Below are 22,434 nucleotides of genomic sequence, written 5' to 3'. Positions count from 1 at the left end.
GACAGCGACCAATGAATGTGCCCGTTTCAGGCGACCAATGGGAGGTGCTGTTCCAGGGGAGATCAAGAGGCGGCTGCCCCGGGCGTCGGGGTGGGGTCCCGGGTTGCAGAGAGTTCCGGGGAAAGGGTGAGTCTGGAAGGGGGCGCGAGGGAGCACGCCCTGGAGATCATCCGGAAGGATGCAGCTGGCGGAACTGCCCTTTGCAGGAGGTGGTTAGAAGCCCCCACACTGCCTTGTGACTGATCGATGCCGGGTGGGTACACAGCACGGTTCCTGCCCCTGCCAGCAGGGTTTGGAGGTTTCTGGCGGGGAGGTGGGGGTGCTTAGGGGGTTGGGGGCTGCGGACCTCGCTTAGACCTCATCATCGACCTAATCTTCAAAGCTAGATCTGTGCCCAGAGGGGATGAGGAAGGAGGAGATGGCCACTACAAAAGCCCGATCCCTAGGGTCTTATCTCAAAGAAAATCATTTCTTGTTGTTCAGTAGGTCAGTCGTGTCCGACTTTGCGAACACTTACCAAGCGTTTGCCAGGCCCCTCGCGGAGCCTTTTCTCTGCTTCAAGCTCATTGAATCCTCCCAACAACCGTTTGAGAGAGAGACTGTTTTATGCCTATTTTCCAAATGAGGAAACAGACTCCGAGAGAAGTTGATTCCTGACAAATCCGGCATTATGCAATTGCGATATTCTGTTTTTCCCTCATCACGGTCTTAAATGAGTAACGTCACTCTAATTGCTGACAGTCCTTCTCCGGAAATACTCGGAGACCTCAGGAAGCCTGGACCCTGGGTCTGCCTCTCAAAAAGTTCCAGGTTGTTGGGAAAAGGGCTGAACAGAACCCCTCCGCCGCTCAGGGAGCCAGCAGGGACCAGGGTCACTAGTAGGGGTAGATGTGGGAAGCAGGAATATTGGCTGAAAGAGAGAGACGACTGTGATTATAAAATTAATGATAATGACTTCATGCTTGATTTTATCATATTTGTTATTTGGTCATGCCTGTATCAAGATTCTTAGTGTGTAACATAAAGAACTGTGTTGAACCATCACAACCTAATTGATTTATAACTCTAGTTTTTAAAAAACGTAAAAAAAAATAACCATAACTACAATTTATAAAAAATGTGAAGTGTAACAGCAGTAATCAAAATGTGAGGTGGAGAATTAAAAATGTAAAATTTACAAGTTCTACTAAAGGGAAGCTGTTAGCTTAAAAGAGGGTATTGTCAGTGTGAGGTATGTTTTGTAAGTCTCATAACACATCTTAAACTTATTAAACTTAGGGTAACCACAAGGGAAAAACCCTGTAGTAATTTCATCCAAACACAAAGACAGACAGCAGGATAAGAAACAAGGAAGAACCTGTCTACAAAACAACCAGAAAACAACAAAATGGCAATAATAAGTCTTTACCTGCCCACAATATGGTAACAGCAGTGCATAATTCCCTTACAACTCTAGTATAAAAGTTTCTTTAAAAGGAATGTAGAAATGTCACAACTGTCTCTTCATGGCAACACTCTCAGCATGTCTGTTCTCCAGATGGGGAGACTGAGGCCCAACATGACTAAATGACTTGCACTTGAGTCGACACAGGATTCACCCCCAGGTCTGTCTGACCACCCAGGTTATTTTGGAAAGGTGGGTTCTGGGCAGACTTATGTATTGGTGAATTTTTCCAGTAAAGGGGTTGGTGGTGGTGCTGTTCATGACTGATGTAGCGTGGGGGGAGGGTGTCGCAAACCCCAGCTCCATCAAACAGATGTGAAAACTGAGGCCCGTGGAGGGGAATTGGGTGCCTAAGTTTGCACAGTGAGGGGTCCCAAATCTTTCCCTTCAGTTTGGAGGTAGGAAGGTTGAGGTACTAAAAAGGGCCCTCAAGGCTGAGGCCTGGGGGGTTGATAGGATGTTCCTCCACAGGCAGGCCAGCTGTCAAGAACATGCCTCTGTGCCAATGGAGGACCACCACCAGGGGCAGGAAGCCCAATGGGGACGGAGCTCAGCCCATGGCCACCAGAGAAGGCCTGAAAGTACTTCTGCACTGGGCTGGCCCCAGTGGTGGGGAGCCCTGGGTCACCTTCACTGAGCCCACACTGACCGCGGAGGATGTCTGCATCCACATCGCACACAAAGTCGGTGAGTCCCGGCCATCGGCCCCATGGTGAGGTGGAGGTGCCAGCAGCCACTGGGCCCTGTTTATCCAGTTGTCTGCCCATTCATGCCTCCCGTGTTGAGTGAGCACCTTCTGTGTGCCAGCCCCCAATTACTGCCTTGTAATTTGCAATCAGTCTTGTAAAAAGCTGATATTCTAATGAAAGTGAAAGTGTTAGTTGCTCCGTTGTGTTCAACTCTTTGCAACCCCATGGACTGTAGCCCGCCGGGCTCCTCTGTCCATGGGATTTCTCAGGCAAGAATACTTCAGTGGATTGCCATTCCCTTCTCCAAGGGATCATCCCAACCCAGGGATCAAACCTAGGTCTCTTGCATTGCAGCTGAATTCTTATAGGGCTCAGCAAGAAACACAATAAATAAGGAAACTGAATAGGAGGTGAGAGATGATGGTAAAAGAGTTCACATTTGGGGACTTGCTTGGTGGTCCAAAGGTTAATACTCTGAACTTCCACTGTGGGGATGGGAGCCAGGGTTCGATCCCTGATTGGGAACTAAGATGCCACAAGCCGCATGGTGCAGCCAAAGAAAAAGATTTAAAACTTGAGTAGATAAGGGAGCAAGCCACAGGGACATCTGGCAGCGAGAACAGCAAGTGCAAAGGCCCTGAGGTGGGAACTTGCTCGTTACTGTGAGGAGGCCACACAGTTAGATACGTACTCTACAAACACTCAGCTCATGTATTCCCTTCACTCACGTGGCGTTCCCTTCACTCACGTGGTGTTCCCTTCACTCACGTGGCTACAGGGATAGGTGAGGGTGAACAGGTGATGGTGCCGGTTGTGCAGAGCCTTTTGGGCCTCAGGGAAGACTTCAAATTTTACTGCAAGTGAGATGGGAGCCATGGAGGACTGAGAGCAAAGGAGGAACATGGTTGAACTCAAGGGTCAAAGATGCTCTGGCTCTTATGGCGGAAGCAGAGTGTGGTGGGTCAGGTTAGGAGCAAGGAACTCCAGGAAGGGAGATGATGGGTGAGAGGTCAGCCAGAGTCAGGTCTTAAACCTTAAAGCTTAAGGGCCTTAAACCCCAGAGGGAGAGTCTAGAGTTTAGACTTTTTCCCAGGAGCAGTAGGGAAACATGGAATGGTCATGAGAGCTTGCAGTGGATGTGCTCAGAAGTCTAATGTCTTCTGCCAGAGGAGGAGAGGGCATCTTCAAGGGGACTTACCTTCCCCTTCCTCCAGGACACCCTCTCAACCCCCCTGCCCCACAGCTGAATGGCGGCTTTCTGGTAGATTTCTATAACACTTCATACTTTTCCACTGATGGCTGATTCTTTTTTTTTTTTTAATTTATTTATTTATTATTGACTGCATCAGATCTTAGTTGTGGCACTTGAGATCTTTAGTTGTGACATGTTTGATCTAGTTCTCTGACCAGGGATAGAACATGGGCCCCCTGCACTGGGAGCGCAGAGTCTTAGCCACCTGACCACCAGGGAAGTCTCTGACCATAAAGAAGTCAGACAGGTTTGCTAGGTGTGTGAATCATGCCTAGTCAAGGTCCCGAGAACCTAATCTGTTTGAGGAAGGAAAAGATCTTAAGAGTAACTGGAAAATCAGTTTCAAGAATTTAGAAGGGAAACTAGAAATTGAAAGCAGAGCATGACTATCTGGGTCCAGGTCATGGTTGTTCATTGCTGAGGGGGTTGAGCTTTCTTACGGGGCAAAGAGGGAGCCGTGGAAGGTTTAAGCCAGAGAGTGAAATAGATTGGTTCTTTTTTTTTCAAAGAATATCTTCCTCTAATGTTTGTCTTTTGTTTTTATTTTAAATATTTATTTATTGGCTGCATCAGATCTTTGCTGCAGTGTAGGAACTTGTCACTTGTGGCTTATGGGCTTAGTTGCCCTATAGCATTTGGGACCATGGTTCCCAGACCAGAGATTGAACCTGCATCCCCTGCATTGGAAAATGGATTCTCAACCCCTGGACCACCAGGGAAGGCCCACAGATTGGTTCTTTAGGAAGCTGTCTCACAGGGAGGCGTGCTCCTTCTTTGGGGTGCAGTACACTTGGATGTAACAATTTTTTTTTTCTTTTTTTTTGGCTGTGCCATGTGGCTTGTGGGATCTTAGTTCCCCAACCAGGGGTTCAATCTGGATCCTCAGCAGTGAAAGTACCAAGTCCTAACCATTGGACTTCTGGGGAATTCCTGGATGCAGTGATTTTTGTAGAGCAATTTGGCATCATATAACCTGAATACATTCCCTGAGGGCACACAGTTCCACTCCTAGATACGTACTCTACAGACACGCAGCTCATGTGTTCCAGGAGACACACACGAGAATGTTCAGAGCAGCCTCATTTATTTTACTGAGAAATAAGAGGCCATCTCAAAGTCTTTGTAGAGGAGAATGCACAGATCAGTTGCAGTGTGGTTGAACACTGAAATACTATGCAGCCAGGAAAAAGAAATTCAACCAAAGTTACATGTATCACGTGTGAAGCTTAAAAGCTATCATAGCCTGAAAAAACAAATTGCTGAAGGATACCTATGATATAATACCACACTCAAGGTTATAGCATTTAAAACTAGGTCATAGAAAACATGAAAATGATAAACTCTAGTTCAGGAGTATGGTTACCTCTTTGCGATAGGGGAGAGGAGGTGGATGTAGGTGGGGGTTTCAGTCGGATTTGCCAAGTTTTATTTCTTTAGTGGCTGGTACTTAGGTGATTATAAATTATTCTAAAAGAACTATTTTATATACAGTTTTTAAGTGATGTACGTGTGAAAAAAGATGCTTAGGTGGCCAGTATGGGGAATGACAATAAATCCGGAGGCTGAGCTGGGACTGGGTTTTGTATTTGAAGGAAGTGGGTGGATCCTAGAGAGAATGAGGGGTGCAGAAAGAACAGGACTTGTGACCAATCTGATTTTGAGGGGGTGGGACGAGTTAAGGACAAAGATGAAATCCTGGCTTAGAGAACTATGCTGACAGGGGGCAGGTCTGGGGACCTCAGATGAGATCTGTTTGGAACAAAGCACATCTCAGGGGGCCAGAGATATCTACAGTGTGACAGCCAAGGGTAGTTGGGTATTTCTCTGGGGCTGGAGTTCAGAGAGAGACAGGCAAAGTGCCAACAGTCTGAAGAGCTGTGTTAGTCAGTCTATGCTAGGTTTGCTCTAGTAACAAGCAGCATCCCCCAAATTCTCTTGGGTTAAGACAATGAAAATTTACCGTAAGTCTGATAGTGAAAGGGTTAGTTGCTTAAACATGTCTGACTCTTCGCAACCCCATGGACTGTAGTCCACCAGGGTCCTCTGCCCATGGAATTCTCCAGGCAAGAGTACTGAAGTGGGTAGCCGTTCCCTTCTCCAGGGCATTTTCCCAAGCCAGGGATCAAACCTGGGTTTTCCGCATTGCAGTCAGAGTCTTTACCATCTGAGCCACCAGATGTAAGCGTTTAATGCTGATGCCCTAGCATTTAGTGCTGGTCAGATGGTTCCCCTCTATCTTGTAGTTTCACCACTAGGCATGAAGGGTCTCCAACATCCCTAGGGTAGGGAAGAGGACAGGAGAGTTTATTTCTAGACCTGGAAAATGTATATTCCTTCTGCCCACATCCCATTGGCCAAAAAACTGTCCAATGCCCTCATCCTAGCTGCAAGGGAGGCTGGGAAATGTAGTTTTTCTGTGTGGCCACAGCATGGTCTACATATTGCATTGTCTTCTTTTGGCAGCGGAGGAGGCCAGGGAGAGGTTGTGAAGGGAGACAGCAGGTCTGGGAGTCCACGAGGCTAATGGCAGCAGACATCAACTTCCTGACTCATTTCTCCCCTGTGCAGGCATCACTCCACCCTGCTTCAATCTTTTTGCCCTCTTCGATGCCCAGGCCCAGGTCTGGCTGCCTCCAAATCACATCCTGGATACCTCCAGGGACTCCAGCCTGACGCTGTACTTCCGCATGAGGTGGGCAAAGTCCTCTTAGAAGGCTTTTGTCCTCTCCCCTCCCTCCCCAGTCCCCACCTGCCAAGACTTGGCCTGAATCCATGCTAACCCTCAACTGCACCCCCTCCTTTCCTGCAGGTTTTATTTCCGAAACTGGCATGGCACGAATCCTCAGGAGCCGGCTGTGTACCGCTGCGGGCCCCCAGGGCCCGAGACTTCCTCAGAACAGGCAGAGCAGGGGGTGCAACTCCTGGACCCTGCCTCCTTTGAGTACCTCTTTGAGCAGGTGTGAGCAGGGCTGGGGAGGCGTGACTATTTGTGAGGGACCTTGGGCAATTGAGGAGCCCCCACTTCCCTCCCAATTTGCTATAGCTAGTGGGTTTCAGTCATGCCATCTGGGATCCTTCAGTTGCCTGAACAAAAGGGTTTTGGACTCTTAGGGTTGCAGGGGTAAGAGTACTGTGGTTGATTAGTGATGTCTATCACAGGCATAGGATTGGGCAGATGAAGCATACATATGGGGTCCCTCCCTTCCTGAAAGTAACCGGAAGCTGGGGAGTGAACAAGTTCTCACGCCTCCCTTTCTGCCTGATTCCCCATCCCCAGGGCAAGCATGAGTTTGTAAATGACGTGGCATCACTATGCGAGCTATCCAGTGAGGAGGAGATCCACCACTTTCAGAATGAGAGCCTGGGCATGGCCCTTTTGCACCTCTGCCACCTTGCTCTCCGCAGTGGTATCCCCCTTGAAAAGGTGGCCAAGAAGACCAGGTATCTGGGAATGGGGCGGGGACATTGCACAGGTGGGTGGACATGCCTGGGTATCTGAAGGCTAGGGTAGACCTTGTGTACTGCCATGCCTTCATTCATTCAACAAACATTTATCGAGCACCTACTGTGTGCTGGTACTAGTTTTGGGTGTTGGACACACAACAGTAAACCAGGTAGATGAAATCTGTGACTTCTTAGAGCTCACTTAAAAAAAAAATTGTGTATTTATTTTGGCTGTGCTTGGTCTTAGTTGCAGCATGCAGGATCTTTAGTTGTGGCGTACAAACTCTTAGTTGTGGCACATGGGATCTAGCTGTGAAGGGAGACAGCAGGTCTGGGAGTCCACGAGGCTAATGGCAGCAGACATCAACTTCCTGACTCATTTCTCCCCTGTGCAGGCATCACTCCACCGATCACTCCATCGATCCCTGACCAGGGATCGAGCCCAGGGCCCCCTGCATTGGGAACACAGAGTCTTAGCCACTAGGACACCAGGGAAGTCCCTGGAGCTCATATTTGATGGAGAAGACAGGCAATAAACAAAATACAAAAGTAAAATGGTAAAATGTATATAGTGTTTTTGATGGTGACGAATGCAATGGGGAAAAATTAAACTGGAAAAGAGGAAGGGGGTATCAGAGAATGAGGGGTGTACAGTTTAAAACTGGGTCATCAGTTTCTCACTGAAAAGGTGACATTCACTTTCAGAGATTTGAAGGAAGTAAGGAGGGAGCCAGGTGGGTATTTGTGAGAAGAGAATTTTCCAGAGGTATCAGCCAGTACAAAAGCCCTGAGCCCGGGCTCTGCCTGATGTGTTGGAGGAAGTATGGCTGGAGTAGAGTGAGCTTGGATGACTCCCTAGAATTCAAGGGAAGGGAGAAGGCAGAAGTCTGGGGAGTTACTCACCTCCACTGAGGTGAGGACTGGAGCAATTGGGGCATACTGCCTGGAGGAGGCAGCCCTGCAGTTTTTTGTTTTTCTTTTTTTGGCTGTGCTATGTAGCTTGTGGGATCTTAGTTCCCCCATCAGGGTTTGAAACCAAGGCTACAGCAGTGAAAGCGCCAACTCCTAACCACTGAAAACAGCCAGGGAATGTCCTAGGACCTGCATTTAAAAAAACAAAAATTATTTATTTTATTTTTGGCTGCATCGAGTCTTAGTTGAGGTATATGGAATCTTCGGGATCTTCTCTCTAGGTGCAGCATGTGGGCTAAGTTGCCTCAAGTCATATGGGGTCTTAGTTCCCTGACCAAGGGTTGAGCCTGCGTCCCCTGCACTGAAAGGCATATTCTTAATGACTAGACCACCAGGGAAGTCCTAGGACCTGCAGTTCTTTTTGAAATTATTTATTTACTTACTTTTGGTTACGCTGGGTCTTTGTTGCTGCATAGGCTTTTCTCTAGCTGTGGCGAGCAGAGGCTACCCTCTAGCTGCCGTGCACCGGCTTCTCGTTGCAGTGATTTGTTGCCAAGCACAGGCTCAGTAGTTGTGCCGTATGGGCTTAGTTGCTCTGCAGCATATGGAATCGTCCCAGATCAGGGATTGAACCCCTGTCCCCTGCGTTGACAGGTGGATTCTTTACCTCTGAACCGCCAGGGAAATCCTAGGACCGCAATTCCTTTTTTTAAAAAAAATTTATTTTTAATTGGAGGATAATCACTTCATGGCAAATAGATGGGGAAACAGTGAAAACAGTGTCAAACTTTATTTTGGGGGGCTCCAAAATCACTGCAGATGGTGACTGCAGCCATGAAATTGAAAGACGCTTACTCCTTGGAAGAAAACTTATGTATGACCAACCTAGATAGCATATTAAAAAGCAGAGACATTGCTTTGCTAACAAAGGTCCGTCTAGTCAAGGCTATGGTTTTTCCAGTGGTCATGTATGGATGTGAGAGTTGGATTGTGAAGAAAGCTAAGCACCGAAGAATTGATGCATTTGAACTGTTGTGGTGTTGGAGAAGACTCTTGAGAGTCCCTTGGACTGCAAGGAGATCCAACCAGTCCATCCTAAAGGAGATCAGTCCTGGGTGTTCACTGGAAAGACTGATGCTGAGGCTGAAACTCCAATACTTTGGCCACCTCATGCGAAGAGTTGACTCATTGGAAAAGACCCTGATGCTGGGAGGGATTGGGGGCAGGAGAAGGGGATGACAGAGGATGAGATGGCTGGATGGCATCACCGACTCGATGGACATGAGTTTGGGTAAACTCGGAGTTGGTGATGGACAGGGATGCCTGGCGTGCTGCGATTCACGGGGTCGCAAAGAGTCGGATACGACTGAGCGACTGAACTGAACTGAATTGCTTTACAGTGTTCTACAAATCAACCATAGGTATATACCCATGTCTCTGCAACTCTTAAAGCACATATTTTTCAATCCTTGTCGTATTATCACTGTGGAGGACCAGGGCCGTGACCATGAAGCCAGGATGCTGAGGAGCACAGAGGAAGCACCCTATCCAGCCTGGCGATCAGATGATGCTCCTGGGGCGACATTTCTGCTAAGACCTGAAGGTTGAGTTGGCTTTATCCAGACGTGGACTGCTTTGGCAAAGCATTGGAGACAGTGGGAACAGCATATACAGAGGCCCAGAGGCAGCAGGCGGCAAAGGCCTGTTTCCAGGGGAATTGAACTTGGAATGCAATTGCCCAAGTGTTGGAGTCAGCCAGGCACTAACTGGGGGTCTTTTTCCCTCCAGGTCTTTACGGGGCCCTGGAAAGCTTGGAAATAGGGGCAGAAGACAGCTAGAACCTTGAGCTTTAGGATCCCTCTATTCAAGGGATGGAAAAAATGTCTTGGGACATGGAAGATAAGGCTTGTGTGTGTGTGTCTTTAATTGCTCAGTCATGTCCGACTCTTTGCAAGCTCATGGACTATAGTCCCCCAGGCCCCTCTGTCCATGGGATTTCCTAGGCAACAATACTGAAGTGGGTTGCCATTTCCTTCTCCAGGGGACTCTTCCTAACCCAGGGATGGAATTCGCGTCTCCTGCATTGGCAGGGGGATTCTTTACCACACTGAGCCACTGGGGAAACCCGGGATGGGGTGTAGAAACCTGTAATCTGAATGGGCTATGCTGGGGACTTTGCTAGTCTAGGAATCCACCTGCCAGTGCAGGGAACTTGGGTTTGATCTCTGGTTTGGGAAGATCCCACATGCCACCCCTGTGCCAGAACTACTGAGTCTTCTTTCTAGAGCCTGTATTCCCCCAGCACAACTGAAAAATAAAAAATACATATATACATACATGATAAAATAAATGGGCTCTGCTGGTAGGTGGTGCAGGCAGAAGAGGTGAAGAGTACAGCTTTGTGAGGAGCAGAGAGGCTTCCCAGAGCTGTCCTTTTATTGGTAATCATATTAATGATCAAAACAATAGTGACTTCTCTAGTAATAACAATAGCCAACACTCATATAGTCTTTATTTTGTGCCAATCAATAGTCCTAATTCTCTTGTCAGCCCTAGATGTGGGTACTGATTCCATTTTACAGATGAAAAGACAGAGCTCCTCAAAGCTTAAGGAATTCACCCAATATCTGGAATTTCAGCCACATAGTCCCCTCCAGAGTCCTGGGCCCTGGCCCTGACACCATTTGTCCTTGCTATGTTTGCGCTTTATCACATTCTCTTTCCACTTTCATGACAGCCTGCTTGCTTTTTATTGTTTGTACTTTTATTAAATTTTAATATTTTTTTAGGTTTAATATTTTTTGATTAACATACAGTTGATTTATCATGTGTTAATTTCTGCTGTACAGCAAGGTGATTCAGTTATATATTTTTAAAAAATACTATTTTCAATTATAGTTTATCACAGGCTATTGAATACGGTTCTCTGTGCAGTACAGTAGGATCTTGTCTATCCATACTAAAGCTTTCATCTGCTAACCCCAGCCTCCAACTCCGTCCCTCCCCCAACTCCCTCCCCCTTGGCTACCACCGGCCTGTTCTCTATGTCCATAATTCTGCTTCTGTTTGGGAGAGAAGTTCATCTGTGTCATATTTTTTTGAATTATTAATTTTTAAAATTTCTGGCTGCACTGTTTTCTTCTTTGTGTTGTGCAGGCTTTTCTAGTTGTGGTACATAGTCTCTAGAATGCACGGGGCTCAGTAGCTGTGGCACACAAGCTTAGTTGTGGTATGTGGGATCTTAGTTCTCCAACCAGGGACCAAACTCAGGCCCCCTACGTTGGGAATACAGAGTCTTATCAACTGGACCAACAGGGAAGTCCCTGTTGGGTTTTAGATTCCACATATAAGTGATATTGTATGGTATTTGTCTTTCTCCTTCTGACTTACTTCACTCAGTATGACAGTTTCTAGTTGCATCCATGTTGCTGCAGCTGACATGATTTCATTATTTTTCATGCTGCATAATTCCATTATATATGTATACCACATCTTTATCAGCTCATCTGTCGATGGCATTTAGGTTGCCTGTTTTCTAGACGAGGCAGCTGAGATTCAGAGAGGTTAAACCACTTCCCCGTCATGGCCTAGCCAGGGCCCCTGAACTGCCCCTCTTGGTCATCCCCACAGCTTCAAGGATTGCATCCCACGCTCCTTCCGGCGGCAGATCCGGCAGCACAACGTTCTGACACGGGTGCGCCAACGGAGCATCTTCCGAAAGTTCTTGCAGGCCTTCCAGCCGGGCTGCCTCTCCCAGCAGGTCGTCATGGTGAAGTACCTGGCCACGCTCGAGCGACTGGCACCCCGCTTTGGCACAGAGCGTGTGCCCGTGTGCCACCTGGAGTTGCTGTCCCAGGCTGAGGGGGAGTCCTGCTACCTCCGGGACGGTGGGCAGGCCTCTGCCGATCCCGGGTCTGAGTCTGCTGCCGGACCCCCCACCCACGAGGTGCTGGTGTCAGGCACGAAAGGCATCCGATGGCGGCTGGTAACGGCAGAGGTGAGTGAGGTGCCTCTACCATCTAACAGTGGAGGGTGTGGGCTCCTGCTCAGCCACCACTTTCAGAAGGTGGCTGTGGCAAAGGTGGTTTTCCCTACATGGCTCTGGGATATGTTTGTCTGTGCGTGGGGGTCTGTTTCTTGGATAGTGTCTTAAAGGCTGTAATAAGGCCTGCAATCAAGAATTAATTTCAGTCTTAATGTTCTGCCTAAGCTTTTCCAATGCATGTGGGTTCCAGAACCCTTCTAATAATACGACATTCTTCTAGTCTGCCATGGAATTAAAAGTCTATGCCACATATTTGGTTACCTGGTCAGCCTGGATCAGCTCCAGGCCAAGCCCATTTCCTTCAGCTCGGCCCTCAGTAGAGGGACAGCAGCTAACTCAACCCTATGGTGATAAATCCTCTGCCTGCCCCCCCGGGGAGCTGATGGCTAGGGTCTCTGCTTCTGGGGAGCACCTTTGACCTCTGGAGCCAAGAGGGCTAGGAGCCCCCTTTCTGCCCTCCCCAAAGTTCCATCTTCTGGTGACTGTATCTCTCTGGATGTGTCCCCCGTCCAGCCTGTGACACTGCACTCAAGGATAGGTGCCCGAATAGGTAACCTGGCCCTTCCGGCTTCTGCCTCTCCCCAGGGAGGGAAGAGCGGGAGGACTGAACAGGCACACCCCTGCTCTGTTCACCTGCCCCGCATGCTGGCTTCCAGGGGCCTGCTGATGGTGGTGGTGGTGGCGGCAGTACAATGCCTGATGCTGACCCATCTGGGAAGAGAATGAAGGCCAAGGAGGCGGGCGGCGAGCCAGTGGACAGGCCTCGGGAGACCTCCTGGTCCTACTTTTGTGACTTCCAGGACATCACCCACATGGTGCTGAAGGAATGCCACGTCAGCATCCATTGTCAGGACAACAAGTGCCTGGTGGGGCCTGGGGCTGTGGAGCTGGGCTGAGCGGGGAAGATGCCTCTGGCCTGTGATGCCTGCCTGATGATCCCCCGCCCCCACCCCCGACCTGCAGGAGCTGACCCTGCCTTCCCGGGCTGCGGCCCTGTCCTTGGTGTCACTGGTGGATGGCTACTTTCGCCTGACCGCCGACTCAAACCACTACCTGTGCCACGAGGTGGCTCCTCCACGGCTGGTGATGAGTATCCAGGATGGTATCCATGGCCCCCTGCTGTGAGTGCCTCAGGGGTGGTGGGGGGTGGGGACAGGGCAGGAGGGGCAGCTGCCAGCTGGACAGTGAGCTCTAGGGACTGTGGAGTTTAAACGAAGTGTGTGTACATTGATGTCTTAATGTGTGCTTGTGCATCTTGGGGTGAAGGCCTGTGTGTCCACCCACCCGTATGAGTGCACACTGGTGTGCAGACATTCAAGTCTCAGTGAGTACGTATCAGTGTGTGTGTCCTGAGTACATGCATGTGTGTGGGAGCAAGTGTGTCTAGTGCGTACACGTGTCTGTATGGGCCTGCGTGTACTGTGTAAGGGTTCACTCATACCACGTTGTACATGTGTTCATATCAGTGAGTGCTCACGTGGGTGCACGTGTGACCCATGCATGTGTGCAGGGAGAGAGGGCACCTGTAATGGCGTGGGTGGTGTGCCATCCTGAGAGTACCTGGCTTCGGGACTGGGTCCCCATGCCTGTCTGGATGTTTAACAGCTGTGTCACTGCTTTGGTGACTGCATTTGATTTTGTTTTGTTTCTCTTGTTGTATTTTTTGACATTGCCATGAGGTTGTGGGAACTCAATCCCCCCGACCAGGGACTGAACCTTGAACCCATGCACCCTGCAATGGAAGCACAGAGTTTAACCGCCGGACCCCCAGGGAAGTCCCCCAACTGCATTTTAAATTGTCAGCATGTATTTTCACATCTGACTGGTGACTTCTGTGCGGCTGTGCGTTTCTCAGATGCTGGCGGCCGTTGAGATATGCACGTGGGCGTTTCCACCCCTGGAGTTGTAAAGTGACTCACCCCTGGTCACTGGGAGGCACTGTGCATGCCTGCCTGGACGTGTGTGGCTGAGAAGGTTGAGTGTCAGGGCGTATAAGGTCATTGATGTGTGTGTGTGGCCGTCCTGTTTGCTGCCAGGTTGGGGTTTGTGACTGTCAGCTCCTCTGGCCTTGGGTATTGCTTATCCTACCTGTGACGCTGGGACTAGCTCCCGGTGGGGGGGGGGGGTGCCTAGTCTGCACACCAGAGGAGGGTGAGGGCTCCTCACCTCTCAAGGGGCTGGGGCCTCATGGAAGTCTGTGGGCCATGTCAGCATCTCTTAGTCCATTCAAATAGAATACCAATGGCTGAGTGGCTTAGAAACCACAGACATTTCTCAAGTTCTGAAGTCCAAGTGCAAGATGTTAACAGATCCGATGTCTGTGAGAGCCCCACTTCCTGTTTCATAACCGCAAGCTCAGTCTTCTGGCTGTGTCCTCATATGGTGGAAGGGGTGAGTGAGAGCTCTGGGGTCCGTTTTTTGTAAGTCACTAATCCCATTCGTGAGGGCTCTACCCTCATGACTCATCACCTACCCCCTGGCCCACCTCCTAACGCCATCACTTGGGGGTTAGAGCTTCAACATAGGAACTGATTGTATTCTTTTTTAAACTTCTCTTTGTTTAGTTAGTTTTGGCTGTGCTGGGTCTCGGTTGCTTCACTCAGGCTTTTCTCTAGTTGCAGCGAGCAGGGGTTGCTCTCTAGTTGCGGTGTGCGGGCTTCTCATAGCCGGGGCTTCTCTTGTTCTGGAGCATAGGCCCTAGGGCTAGCGGGGTTCAGTGGTTGGGGCTTGTGGGCTTAGCTGCTCCACAGCACGTGGAATTCTCCCAGAGCAGGGATCAAACCTGTGTCCCCTGCGTTGGCAGGTGGATCCTTATCTGCTGAGCCACCAGGGAAGTCCAACACAGGAATTTTAGGGGAGGCAAACATCCAGTCTGTGTAGCTGCACGGGCCCTTGGGGCTATGTCACTTTGCAGTACCTGTTTGTGTTTATGACCGTGCTCACCTCTGGGTCTGGGATGCCAGCCCCTGGCATGTCATGTTACACTGGGGGAGCAGCTGTGTCTGTGACCTTTGACCTTTGTGTGTGTGCCAGACTGTATACTGTGTCAGCCTGGGAGTGGCGATACAAGTAGGAGGTAGGAAGTCAAAAAACACCTGGAGTAACAGGCAAATTTGGCCTTGGAATACGGAATGAAGCAGGGCAAAGGCCAATAGAGTTTTGCCAAGAGAACACATTGATTATAGCACACACCCTCTTCCAACAACACAAGAGAAGACTCTACACATGGACATCACCAGATGGTCAATACCGAAATCAGATTGATTATATTCTTTGCAGCCAAAGATGGAGAAGCTCTATACAGTCAGCAAAAACAAGGCTGGGAGCTGACTGTGGCTCAGATCCTGAGCTCCTTATTGCCAAATTCAGACTTAAATTGAAGAAAGTAGGGAAAACCACTAGGCCATTCAGGTATGACCTAAATCAAATCCCTTATGATTATACAGTGGAAGTGAGAAATAGATTCAAGGGATTAGATCTGACAGAGTGCCTGCAGAACTATGGACTGAGGTTCATGACATTGTACAGGAGACAGGGATCAAGACCATCCCCAGGAAAAAGAAATGAGAAAAAGCAAAATGGCTGTTTGAAGAGGCCTTACAAATAGCTGTGAAAAGAAGAGAAGCGAAAAGCAAAGGAGAAAAGGAAAGATATACCCATTTGAATGGAGAGTTCCAAAGAATAGCAAGGAGAGATAAGAAAGCCTTCCTCAGTGATCAGTGCAAAGAAATAGACCAAAACAGTAGAACTGGAAAGACGAGAGTTCGCTTCAAGAAAATTAGAGATACCAAGGAAACACTTCATGCAAAGATGGGCTCAATAAAGAACAGAAATGGTATGGACCTAACAGAAGCAGAAGATATTAAGAAGAGGTGGCAAAAATACACAGAAAAACTATACAAAAAAGATCATCACGACCCAGATAATCATGATAGTATGATCATTCACCTAGAACCCGACATCCTGGAATGCGAGGTCAGGTGGGCCTAGGAAGCATCACTAAGAACAAAGGAGGTGATGGAATTCCAGTGGAGCTGTTTCAGATTGTAAAAGATGGTGCTATGAAAGTGCTGGCTGCACTCAATATGCCAGCAAATTTGGAAAACTCAGCAGTGGCCACGGGACTGGAAAAGGTCAGTTTTCATTCCAATCCCAAAGAAAGGCAAAGCCAAAGAATGCTCAAACTGCCGCACAATTGCACTCATCTCACACGCTAGTAAAGTAATGCTCAAAATTCTCCAAATGAGGCTTCAACAGTACATGAACCATGAACTTCCAGATGTCCAAGCTGGATTTAGAAAAGGCAGAGAAACCAGAGATCAAACTGCCAATATCCGTTGGACCATCGAAAAAGCAAGAGAGTTCCAGAAAAACATCTATTTCTGCTATATTGACTATGCCAAAGCCTTTGACTGTGTGGATCACCACAAACTGTGGACAATTTTTAGAGATGGGAATACCAGACCACCTGACCTGCCTCATGAGAAATCTGTATGCAGGTCAGGAAGCAACAGTTAGAACTGGACATGGAACAACAGACTGGTTCCAAATAGGGAAAGGAGTACATCAAGGCTGTATATTGTCACCCTGCTTAACTTCTATGCAGAGTACATCATGAGAAACGCTGGGCTGGAGGAAGCACAAGCTGGAATCAGATTGCTGGGAGAAATATCAATAACCTCAGTCATGCAGATGGCACCATCCTTATGGCAGAAGGCAAAGAAGAACTAAAGAACCTCTTGATGAAAGTGAAAGAGGAGAGTGAAAAAGTTGGCTTAAAGCTCAACATTCAGAAAACGAAGATCATGGCATCTGGTCCTATCACTTCATGGGAAATAGATGGGGAAACAGTGGAAACAGTGACAGACTTTATTTTGGGGGGCCCCAAAATCACTGCAGATGGTGACTGCAGCCATGAAATTAAAAGACACTAACTCCTTGGAATAAAAGTTATAACCAACCTAGACAACATATTAAAAAGCAGAGACATTACTTTGCCAACAAAGGTCCATCTAGTCAAAACTATGGTTTTTCCAGTAGTCATGTATGGATGTGAGAGTTGGGCCATAAAGAAAGCTGAGCACTGAAGAATTGATGCTTTTGAACTATGGTGTTAGGGAAGACTCTTGAGAGTCCCTTGGACTGCAAGGAGAGCCAACCAGTCCATCCTAAAGGAAATCAGTCCTGAATATTCATTGGGATATTGCTGAATATTCACTGGACTGATGCTGAAGCTGAAACTCCAATACTTTGGCCACCTAATGCGAAGAACTGACTCATTTGAAAGGGCCCCGATGCTAGGAAAGATTGAAGGCTGGAGGAGAAGAGGATGACAGAGGATGAGATGGCTGGATGGTATCACCGACTCAGTGGACGTGAGTTTGGGTAAATTCTGGGAGTTGGTGATGGACAGGGAGGCCTGGTGTGCTGCAGTCCATGGGGTTGCAAAGAGTCAAACACGACTGCGCGACTGAACTGAACTGAACTGAACTGGGAGTGGTGGGGCCTGTGGCTGGGTGTGGGTCCAGCTGCCATCTGACAGCTGTGTCCTCTGTGCTTGTGTGTGTCGCCTTGTTTGCCACGGTGTCTGACAGTTATTATGCATGAGTGTCTGCTCCGTGTCTGTGTGTGAGTTTTCATGCGTGAGATAGTGTGACATTTCATGTGTGTGTTCAGACACAGTGTCTGACATTTCTCCCAGCTGGGAGTGCCTGCTGGGCAGGTTTTATGTGTTTTTGTTGCCAGGCGTGGGTCCAGCAGTGCCCCCAGGTGCCCTAATGGTCCCCCGCTCCCTACCCACCACCCACCTAGGGATCCATTCGTCCTGGCCAAGCTGAAGCCTGAGGCTGGCCTCTACCTTATCCAGTGGAGCACCAGCCACCTCCACCGCCTCATCCTCACAGTGGCCCAGCGCGACCAGGTGGGCGTGGGGCGGGGGGTCCTGGGCCGGGGCTGGGCGCGCTCCCTGCCTGGACCCCTGCTCACCGCCGCCACCCCTGCTGCCGCCAGCTGCAGGCTCCCGGCACCAAGGGCTTGCGCCTGCGGAAGTTCCCCATCGAGCTCCAGGCCGGGACAGTCATGCTGGAGGGCTGGGGCCGGTCTTTCCCCAGCGTGCGGGACCTGCGGGCCGCCCTGCAGGACTGCTCGCTGCGGGCCGGCGACGACTGCTTTTCCCTGCGTCGCTGCTGCCTGCCCCGGCCAGGAGGTACACAGATGGGGGCGCCTCGAGGGAATTGGGGTGGGGGGAGGCCTCTCCCATCCGTGACAGCCCTCAGGGACTACTCCCACCCTCAGAGATCTCCAACCTCATTGTCACACGGGGGCCTCAGGCCAGCACCAGACAGCTCAACCTCAGTCATCTCAGCTTCTACCGAATCCGCCAGGAAGACATCACCCAGGTGCGTGGCAGGGGTGGGGGTGGGAGGGGGGTTGGGGGGGCTGGAAGGGGGGATGAGACTGGGATAGGGGATGGGGGGGAGGATGGGGGGAGGGGGAAGGAACCCTGCAGGTATGGGGCACCAGAGAGTCAGCCTTACGCCGTTGTCATGGAGAGCTTCCCCTCCACGTTCCCCCAGCTGTCCCACTTGGGCCAGGGCACAAGGACCAACGTGTATGAGGGCCTCTTGCGAGTAGGGGGCGGAGGCCCCGAGGAGGACAAGGCAGATGGCGAGGAACCCCCCACGCCCGCTGGGGACTGTGGGCAGGAGCTGCGTGTGGTGCTCAAGGTCCTAGACCCCAGTCACCACGACATCGCCCTGGTGAGTGAGCGCAGCCCGGGGGCAGGGGGCAAGATCGAGGGGTCTGCGGCCCCATAACCCGCTCCGTTCCCTCAGGCCTTCTACGAGACAGCCAGCCTCATGAGCCAGGTCTCCCACGTGCACCTGGCCTTCGTGCACGGCGTCTTTGTGCACGGCTCCGAGAGTGAGTGTCCCTGTCCCCTGCCCCTGACACACAGACCCCCAACATCCCTGCCCCATTGACAGCCCGGCCCCACTTAGACTCTTGACCTTCATCCTCATCCCTGACTGTCCACTGACCTCTTGACTACACTGCAAGCCCTGACCGCACCCCAGTCTGTGCCTGTTCGACTCTCACCTACACCCTGAACCCTGTCTACACTTTAACCCTTACCTGCACCTTGATCCCTGGCTACTCCCCAACCCTCTACCTCCACTCTGACTCTAGACTGCATCCCAAACTCCCTTTACCACCAGACACCTCTACAGCCCCACCCTTGTGTACCTTCTGACCCCTTCTATGCCGTGGCACCATGCAAACCCCAGCCTTACTGGCCGCCCTGTCTTCCCAGAGCTCAGCCCCTGTTCCTCCACCCTGCCTCCTCTGCATGTTCTTCATTGTATAGGGCGGCCACGGGCAGCCCACAGACCCAAAGCTCCGTCTCCTGCTTTCTCCCCAGTACTGGCCCGCATGCTGACCCAGCACCTCTCCCAGTGCCCAGGCACCCCAGCCCTGGGGGGTGCAAGTGTCACTCAGGCTCCAACCTCCAGCTCCTCTCCCTCCAATCATCTACGCCTCCCCCCAGGCCCCTCCTGACCTCCATCACTTACTCTCAGCCTCGTCTCTGCCGCAGCCCTACCCTGGACCCCAGTGCCACCTTGCACCTTGGCCTCACCCTGCCCCCACCTCAGCCAGCACTCCAGCCCACGTTTCTCTTCTCCCTGAAGTCACTCCACGTCTCCCCTGGCGCCCTGCCCCAGGGGAGCCTCAGCCCCTGGGTCCTGCCCCTGGCGCTCTGGAGGGTGTGCGGGTGTGCAGCATCTAAAGTGACTGGGCCTTTGCAGACATCATGGTGACCGAGTATGTGGAGCACGGGCCCCTGGACGTATGGCTGCGGCGGGAGAGGGGCCGCGTGCCCCTGGCCTGGAAGTTGGCAGTGGCCCAGCAGCTGGCCAGCGCCCTCAGCTACCTGGTGCGTGGCCTGCCGGCCGGGCCTGGGTGGGTGGTGAGGGCCAGGGCAGCCTCTGCATTCAGGGGAGCATGCTTGCTAAGTCACTTCAGTCGTGTCTGACTCTTTGCAACCCTGTGTGGACTGTAGCCTGCCAGGCTCCTCCATCCATGAGATTTTCTAGGCAAGAATACTGGAGTGGGTTGCCATGACTTCCTCCAGGGGATCTTCCTGACCCAGGGATCGAACCCACATCCCTGATGTCTCTTGTATTGAAAGGTGGGTTCTTTACCACTAGTGCCACCTGGGAAGCCCCCGCATTGTGTATGGAGGCCTCAACACATCCCTCTACCCACCAGATCTTTCCATGAACCTCCTCTGCTCACCCACCCCTGTGGCTCCCATGTCCCCCTGACTCCCCAGCTTGATATCCAAGACCCTAAGGGAGTTGTTTCTGTTTGCTCTTTCTTGCCATTCATCCTCAGCCCCCTTTGGTCCAGTCACCCATTTCCAGAACACCCTCTGTGTGCCAGGCTCTGTCCTAGGCCCTGGGGACCCAGGAGAGAAGAAAATAGGCAGACGTCTCTGTTCTTGGGGGAAGCTGACATTTTACTTGGGAGAGATAAACAAGAAACATTCGGCTGGTCAAAAAGTCTGTTCTGGCTTTTCCATAGCATCTTACAGAAAAAACTGAATGGACTTTTTGCCCAGCCCAGTAATAATTAAGTATATTACATGATGTGTCAGAAAGTAGCAAGAACTGTGGGGAAAAAAAGCAGAGGTGGAGATGAGGATTTGCTGCAGTTTAGGGAAGAGGTGAAGCCTTAAAATAGGTGGGTTGGGGAAGGTCTCACTAAGGGCACCTGGAGGTGATGTGGGGCAGGGGTGGGGGGAATGAGGACATCAAGGGGCAGTGCGTTCCAGGCAGGGGGAGCAGACAATGCAAAGGCCCTGGGGTAGGAGTGTGCCTGACATGGGCTGAGGACCACAGTGAGGTCCTCTGGCCTTTTGCCCTGAAAGCCTTGGCCTCCAGTGCTGGGAAAACAAGAAGGACTCACTGGGGACCCTGGACTGCCTTGTCACTGTGACAGCGTAATGCCATATCCATAATAACCATAATTGTCTTTTTCACATGGGCCATGTGGGATGGGTAGGGGTAGTATCTACAGCTCTCAGTGACCACACCCCCTTTTTCCACCCCACTCCAGGAAGACAAAAGCCTGGTTCATGGCAATGTGTGTGGCCGGAACGTCCTGCTGGCACGGCTGGGGCTGGCGGAGGGCACCAGCCCCTTCATCAAGCTGAGCGACCCCGGCGTGGGCCTGAGTGCCCTCTCCAGGGAGGGTGAGGACCCAAGAGGTGCTGGACACGGGACGGGCTGCCCCACTCCTTTACCTTGCTGACCTCTGACCCTGGCCGCCAGAGCGGGTGGAGCGGATCCCCTGGACAGCCCCCGAGTGCCTATTTGGTGGAGCCAACAGCCTGAGCACCGCAGCCGACAAGTGGGGCTTTGGTGCCACCCTCCTGGAGATCTGCTTCGACGGCGAGGCCCCCCTGCAGGGCCGCAGTCCCTCTGAGGTATGGCCGGAGCACCCCTGGGCCCTTCCCACAAAGAGGGCTGGCACCCCCCAAGGAATCCAAAGGGCACGTTTCAGGGTTCAGAGCTGCCTTCCCTCTGGCTGTGCAGCCTCATCTTGCTGGGGCTCCATCAGTTTCATCTGTCAGCTGCAGTGAACTGCAGTCCCGACCGCATAAGGTTGTGCATGTTCAGTCACTTCAGTCGTGTGTGACTCTGTGCAACCCTACAGATTGTAGCGCACCAGGCTCTTCTTTCCATGGGACTTTCCAGGGGAAAATGCCCTCTTCCAGGGGAATCTTCCTGATCCAGGGGTCGAACCCATGTCTCTTACATCTGAATTGGCAGGCTGGGTCTTTGCCACTAGCACACCTGGGAAGCCGCATAAGGTCATGGTCACAGCAGATAGTCACATACTTTATTTATTTTTATAAAGTGATAGTTTTTAATGTATTTATTTATTATTATTGTTTTCTAATTTTGGGTGCTCTGGGTCTTCGCTGCGATGTGCCAGCTCTCTGCTTTGGCACTTGAGCTCTAGAGTACACAGGCTCGGTAGTTGCAGCACGCAGACTTCCCTGGTTGCGGCGCAAGGGCTTAGTTGCCCAGTGGCGTGTGGCATCTTTAGTTCCCCACCCAGGGGTTGAACCCGCATACCCTGCACTGGAAGGCGGATTCTTAACCCCTGGACCACCAGGGACGTCCCAGGTCACATGCTTTACTTTTAGGCAGTGTCCAGGCCATCAAACAGGCTGTCGAGAGGAGAGGTTCCCAGAGGATGCCCCTGACCCAGCTGAGGATTGGGACAAGACTTCCCAGAGGAACTTTTAATTCAAGTGCAGAAGTACCACAATGTCCCAGGCTGGGAAGGGCAGCCTAGGTGGCGGACACAGCTTGTGCAAAGGCTGGGAGGCTTTAGTGCATTCAGGGAGCTGAAGACCGTAGGAACTTCCTGGGAGTTGGTGGGTGGGGCCAGCAGGACCTGGCCAATTAGAGGCTCTCAGTCCCAGGTGGAGGATACTGTTTGTAGACACCAAGGTGAGCAAGGCCTGGCTGCCTCCTTTCCATCCTCAGAGGCAGGTGGAAATCCAAGCAGAAAAGGCCAAGGTTGAGATGCTCCAGTACAGCAGTCAGCTGGACTTGGGTTCCAGTCCAGACTCTGCAGT

The 22,434-nt window shown here is 51.0% G+C and overlaps 1 protein-coding gene across 6 annotated transcripts in view; it reads left to right on the top strand.

Annotated features, from left to right (window-relative positions):
* The first annotated feature begins 128 nt into the window (after positions 1-128).
* Positions 129-22,434, top strand: part of TYK2 (tyrosine kinase 2) — a 29,192-nt gene continuing 6,886 nt past the window's right edge. For 3 of the 6 annotated variants that reach the window (XM_068981225.1, XM_068981230.1, XM_068981229.1), the window contains exons 1-16: positions 131-253; positions 1,916-2,131; positions 5,954-6,077; positions 6,195-6,342; positions 6,663-6,826; positions 11,372-11,738; positions 12,443-12,652; positions 12,750-12,907; positions 17,598-17,706; positions 17,796-17,991; positions 18,081-18,184; positions 18,362-18,544; positions 18,620-18,707; positions 19,589-19,716; positions 20,901-21,036; positions 21,116-21,270. In XM_068981225.1, coding sequence (XP_068837326.1) covers positions 247-253; positions 1,916-2,131; positions 5,954-6,077; positions 6,195-6,342; positions 6,663-6,826; positions 11,372-11,738; positions 12,443-12,652; positions 12,750-12,907; positions 17,598-17,706; positions 17,796-17,991; positions 18,081-18,184; positions 18,362-18,544; positions 18,620-18,707; positions 19,589-19,716; positions 20,901-21,036; positions 21,116-21,270 — 2,493 coding nt within the window. In that variant the 5' untranslated portion in view covers positions 131-246. Of the gene's footprint in view, positions 254-1,537; positions 1,637-1,915; positions 2,132-5,848; positions 6,078-6,194; positions 6,343-6,662; positions 6,827-11,371; positions 11,774-12,442; positions 12,653-12,749; positions 12,908-17,597; positions 17,707-17,795; positions 17,992-18,080; positions 18,185-18,361; positions 18,545-18,619; positions 18,708-19,588; positions 19,717-20,900; positions 21,037-21,115; positions 21,271-22,434 lie in introns of those variants that run through there. The other 3 variants (XM_068981226.1, XM_068981227.1, XM_068981228.1) reach the window with 3 other exon arrangements.

The sequence above is a fragment of the Capricornis sumatraensis genome, chromosome 9 (genome assembly GCF_032405125.1).
Source record: "Capricornis sumatraensis isolate serow.1 chromosome 9, serow.2, whole genome shotgun sequence".
NCBI classification, from domain to species: Eukaryota; Metazoa; Chordata; class Mammalia; order Artiodactyla; family Bovidae; genus Capricornis; species Capricornis sumatraensis.
Note: the sequence above shows the minus strand (reverse complement) of the source record. Positions and strands in the feature narration are given on the sequence as shown.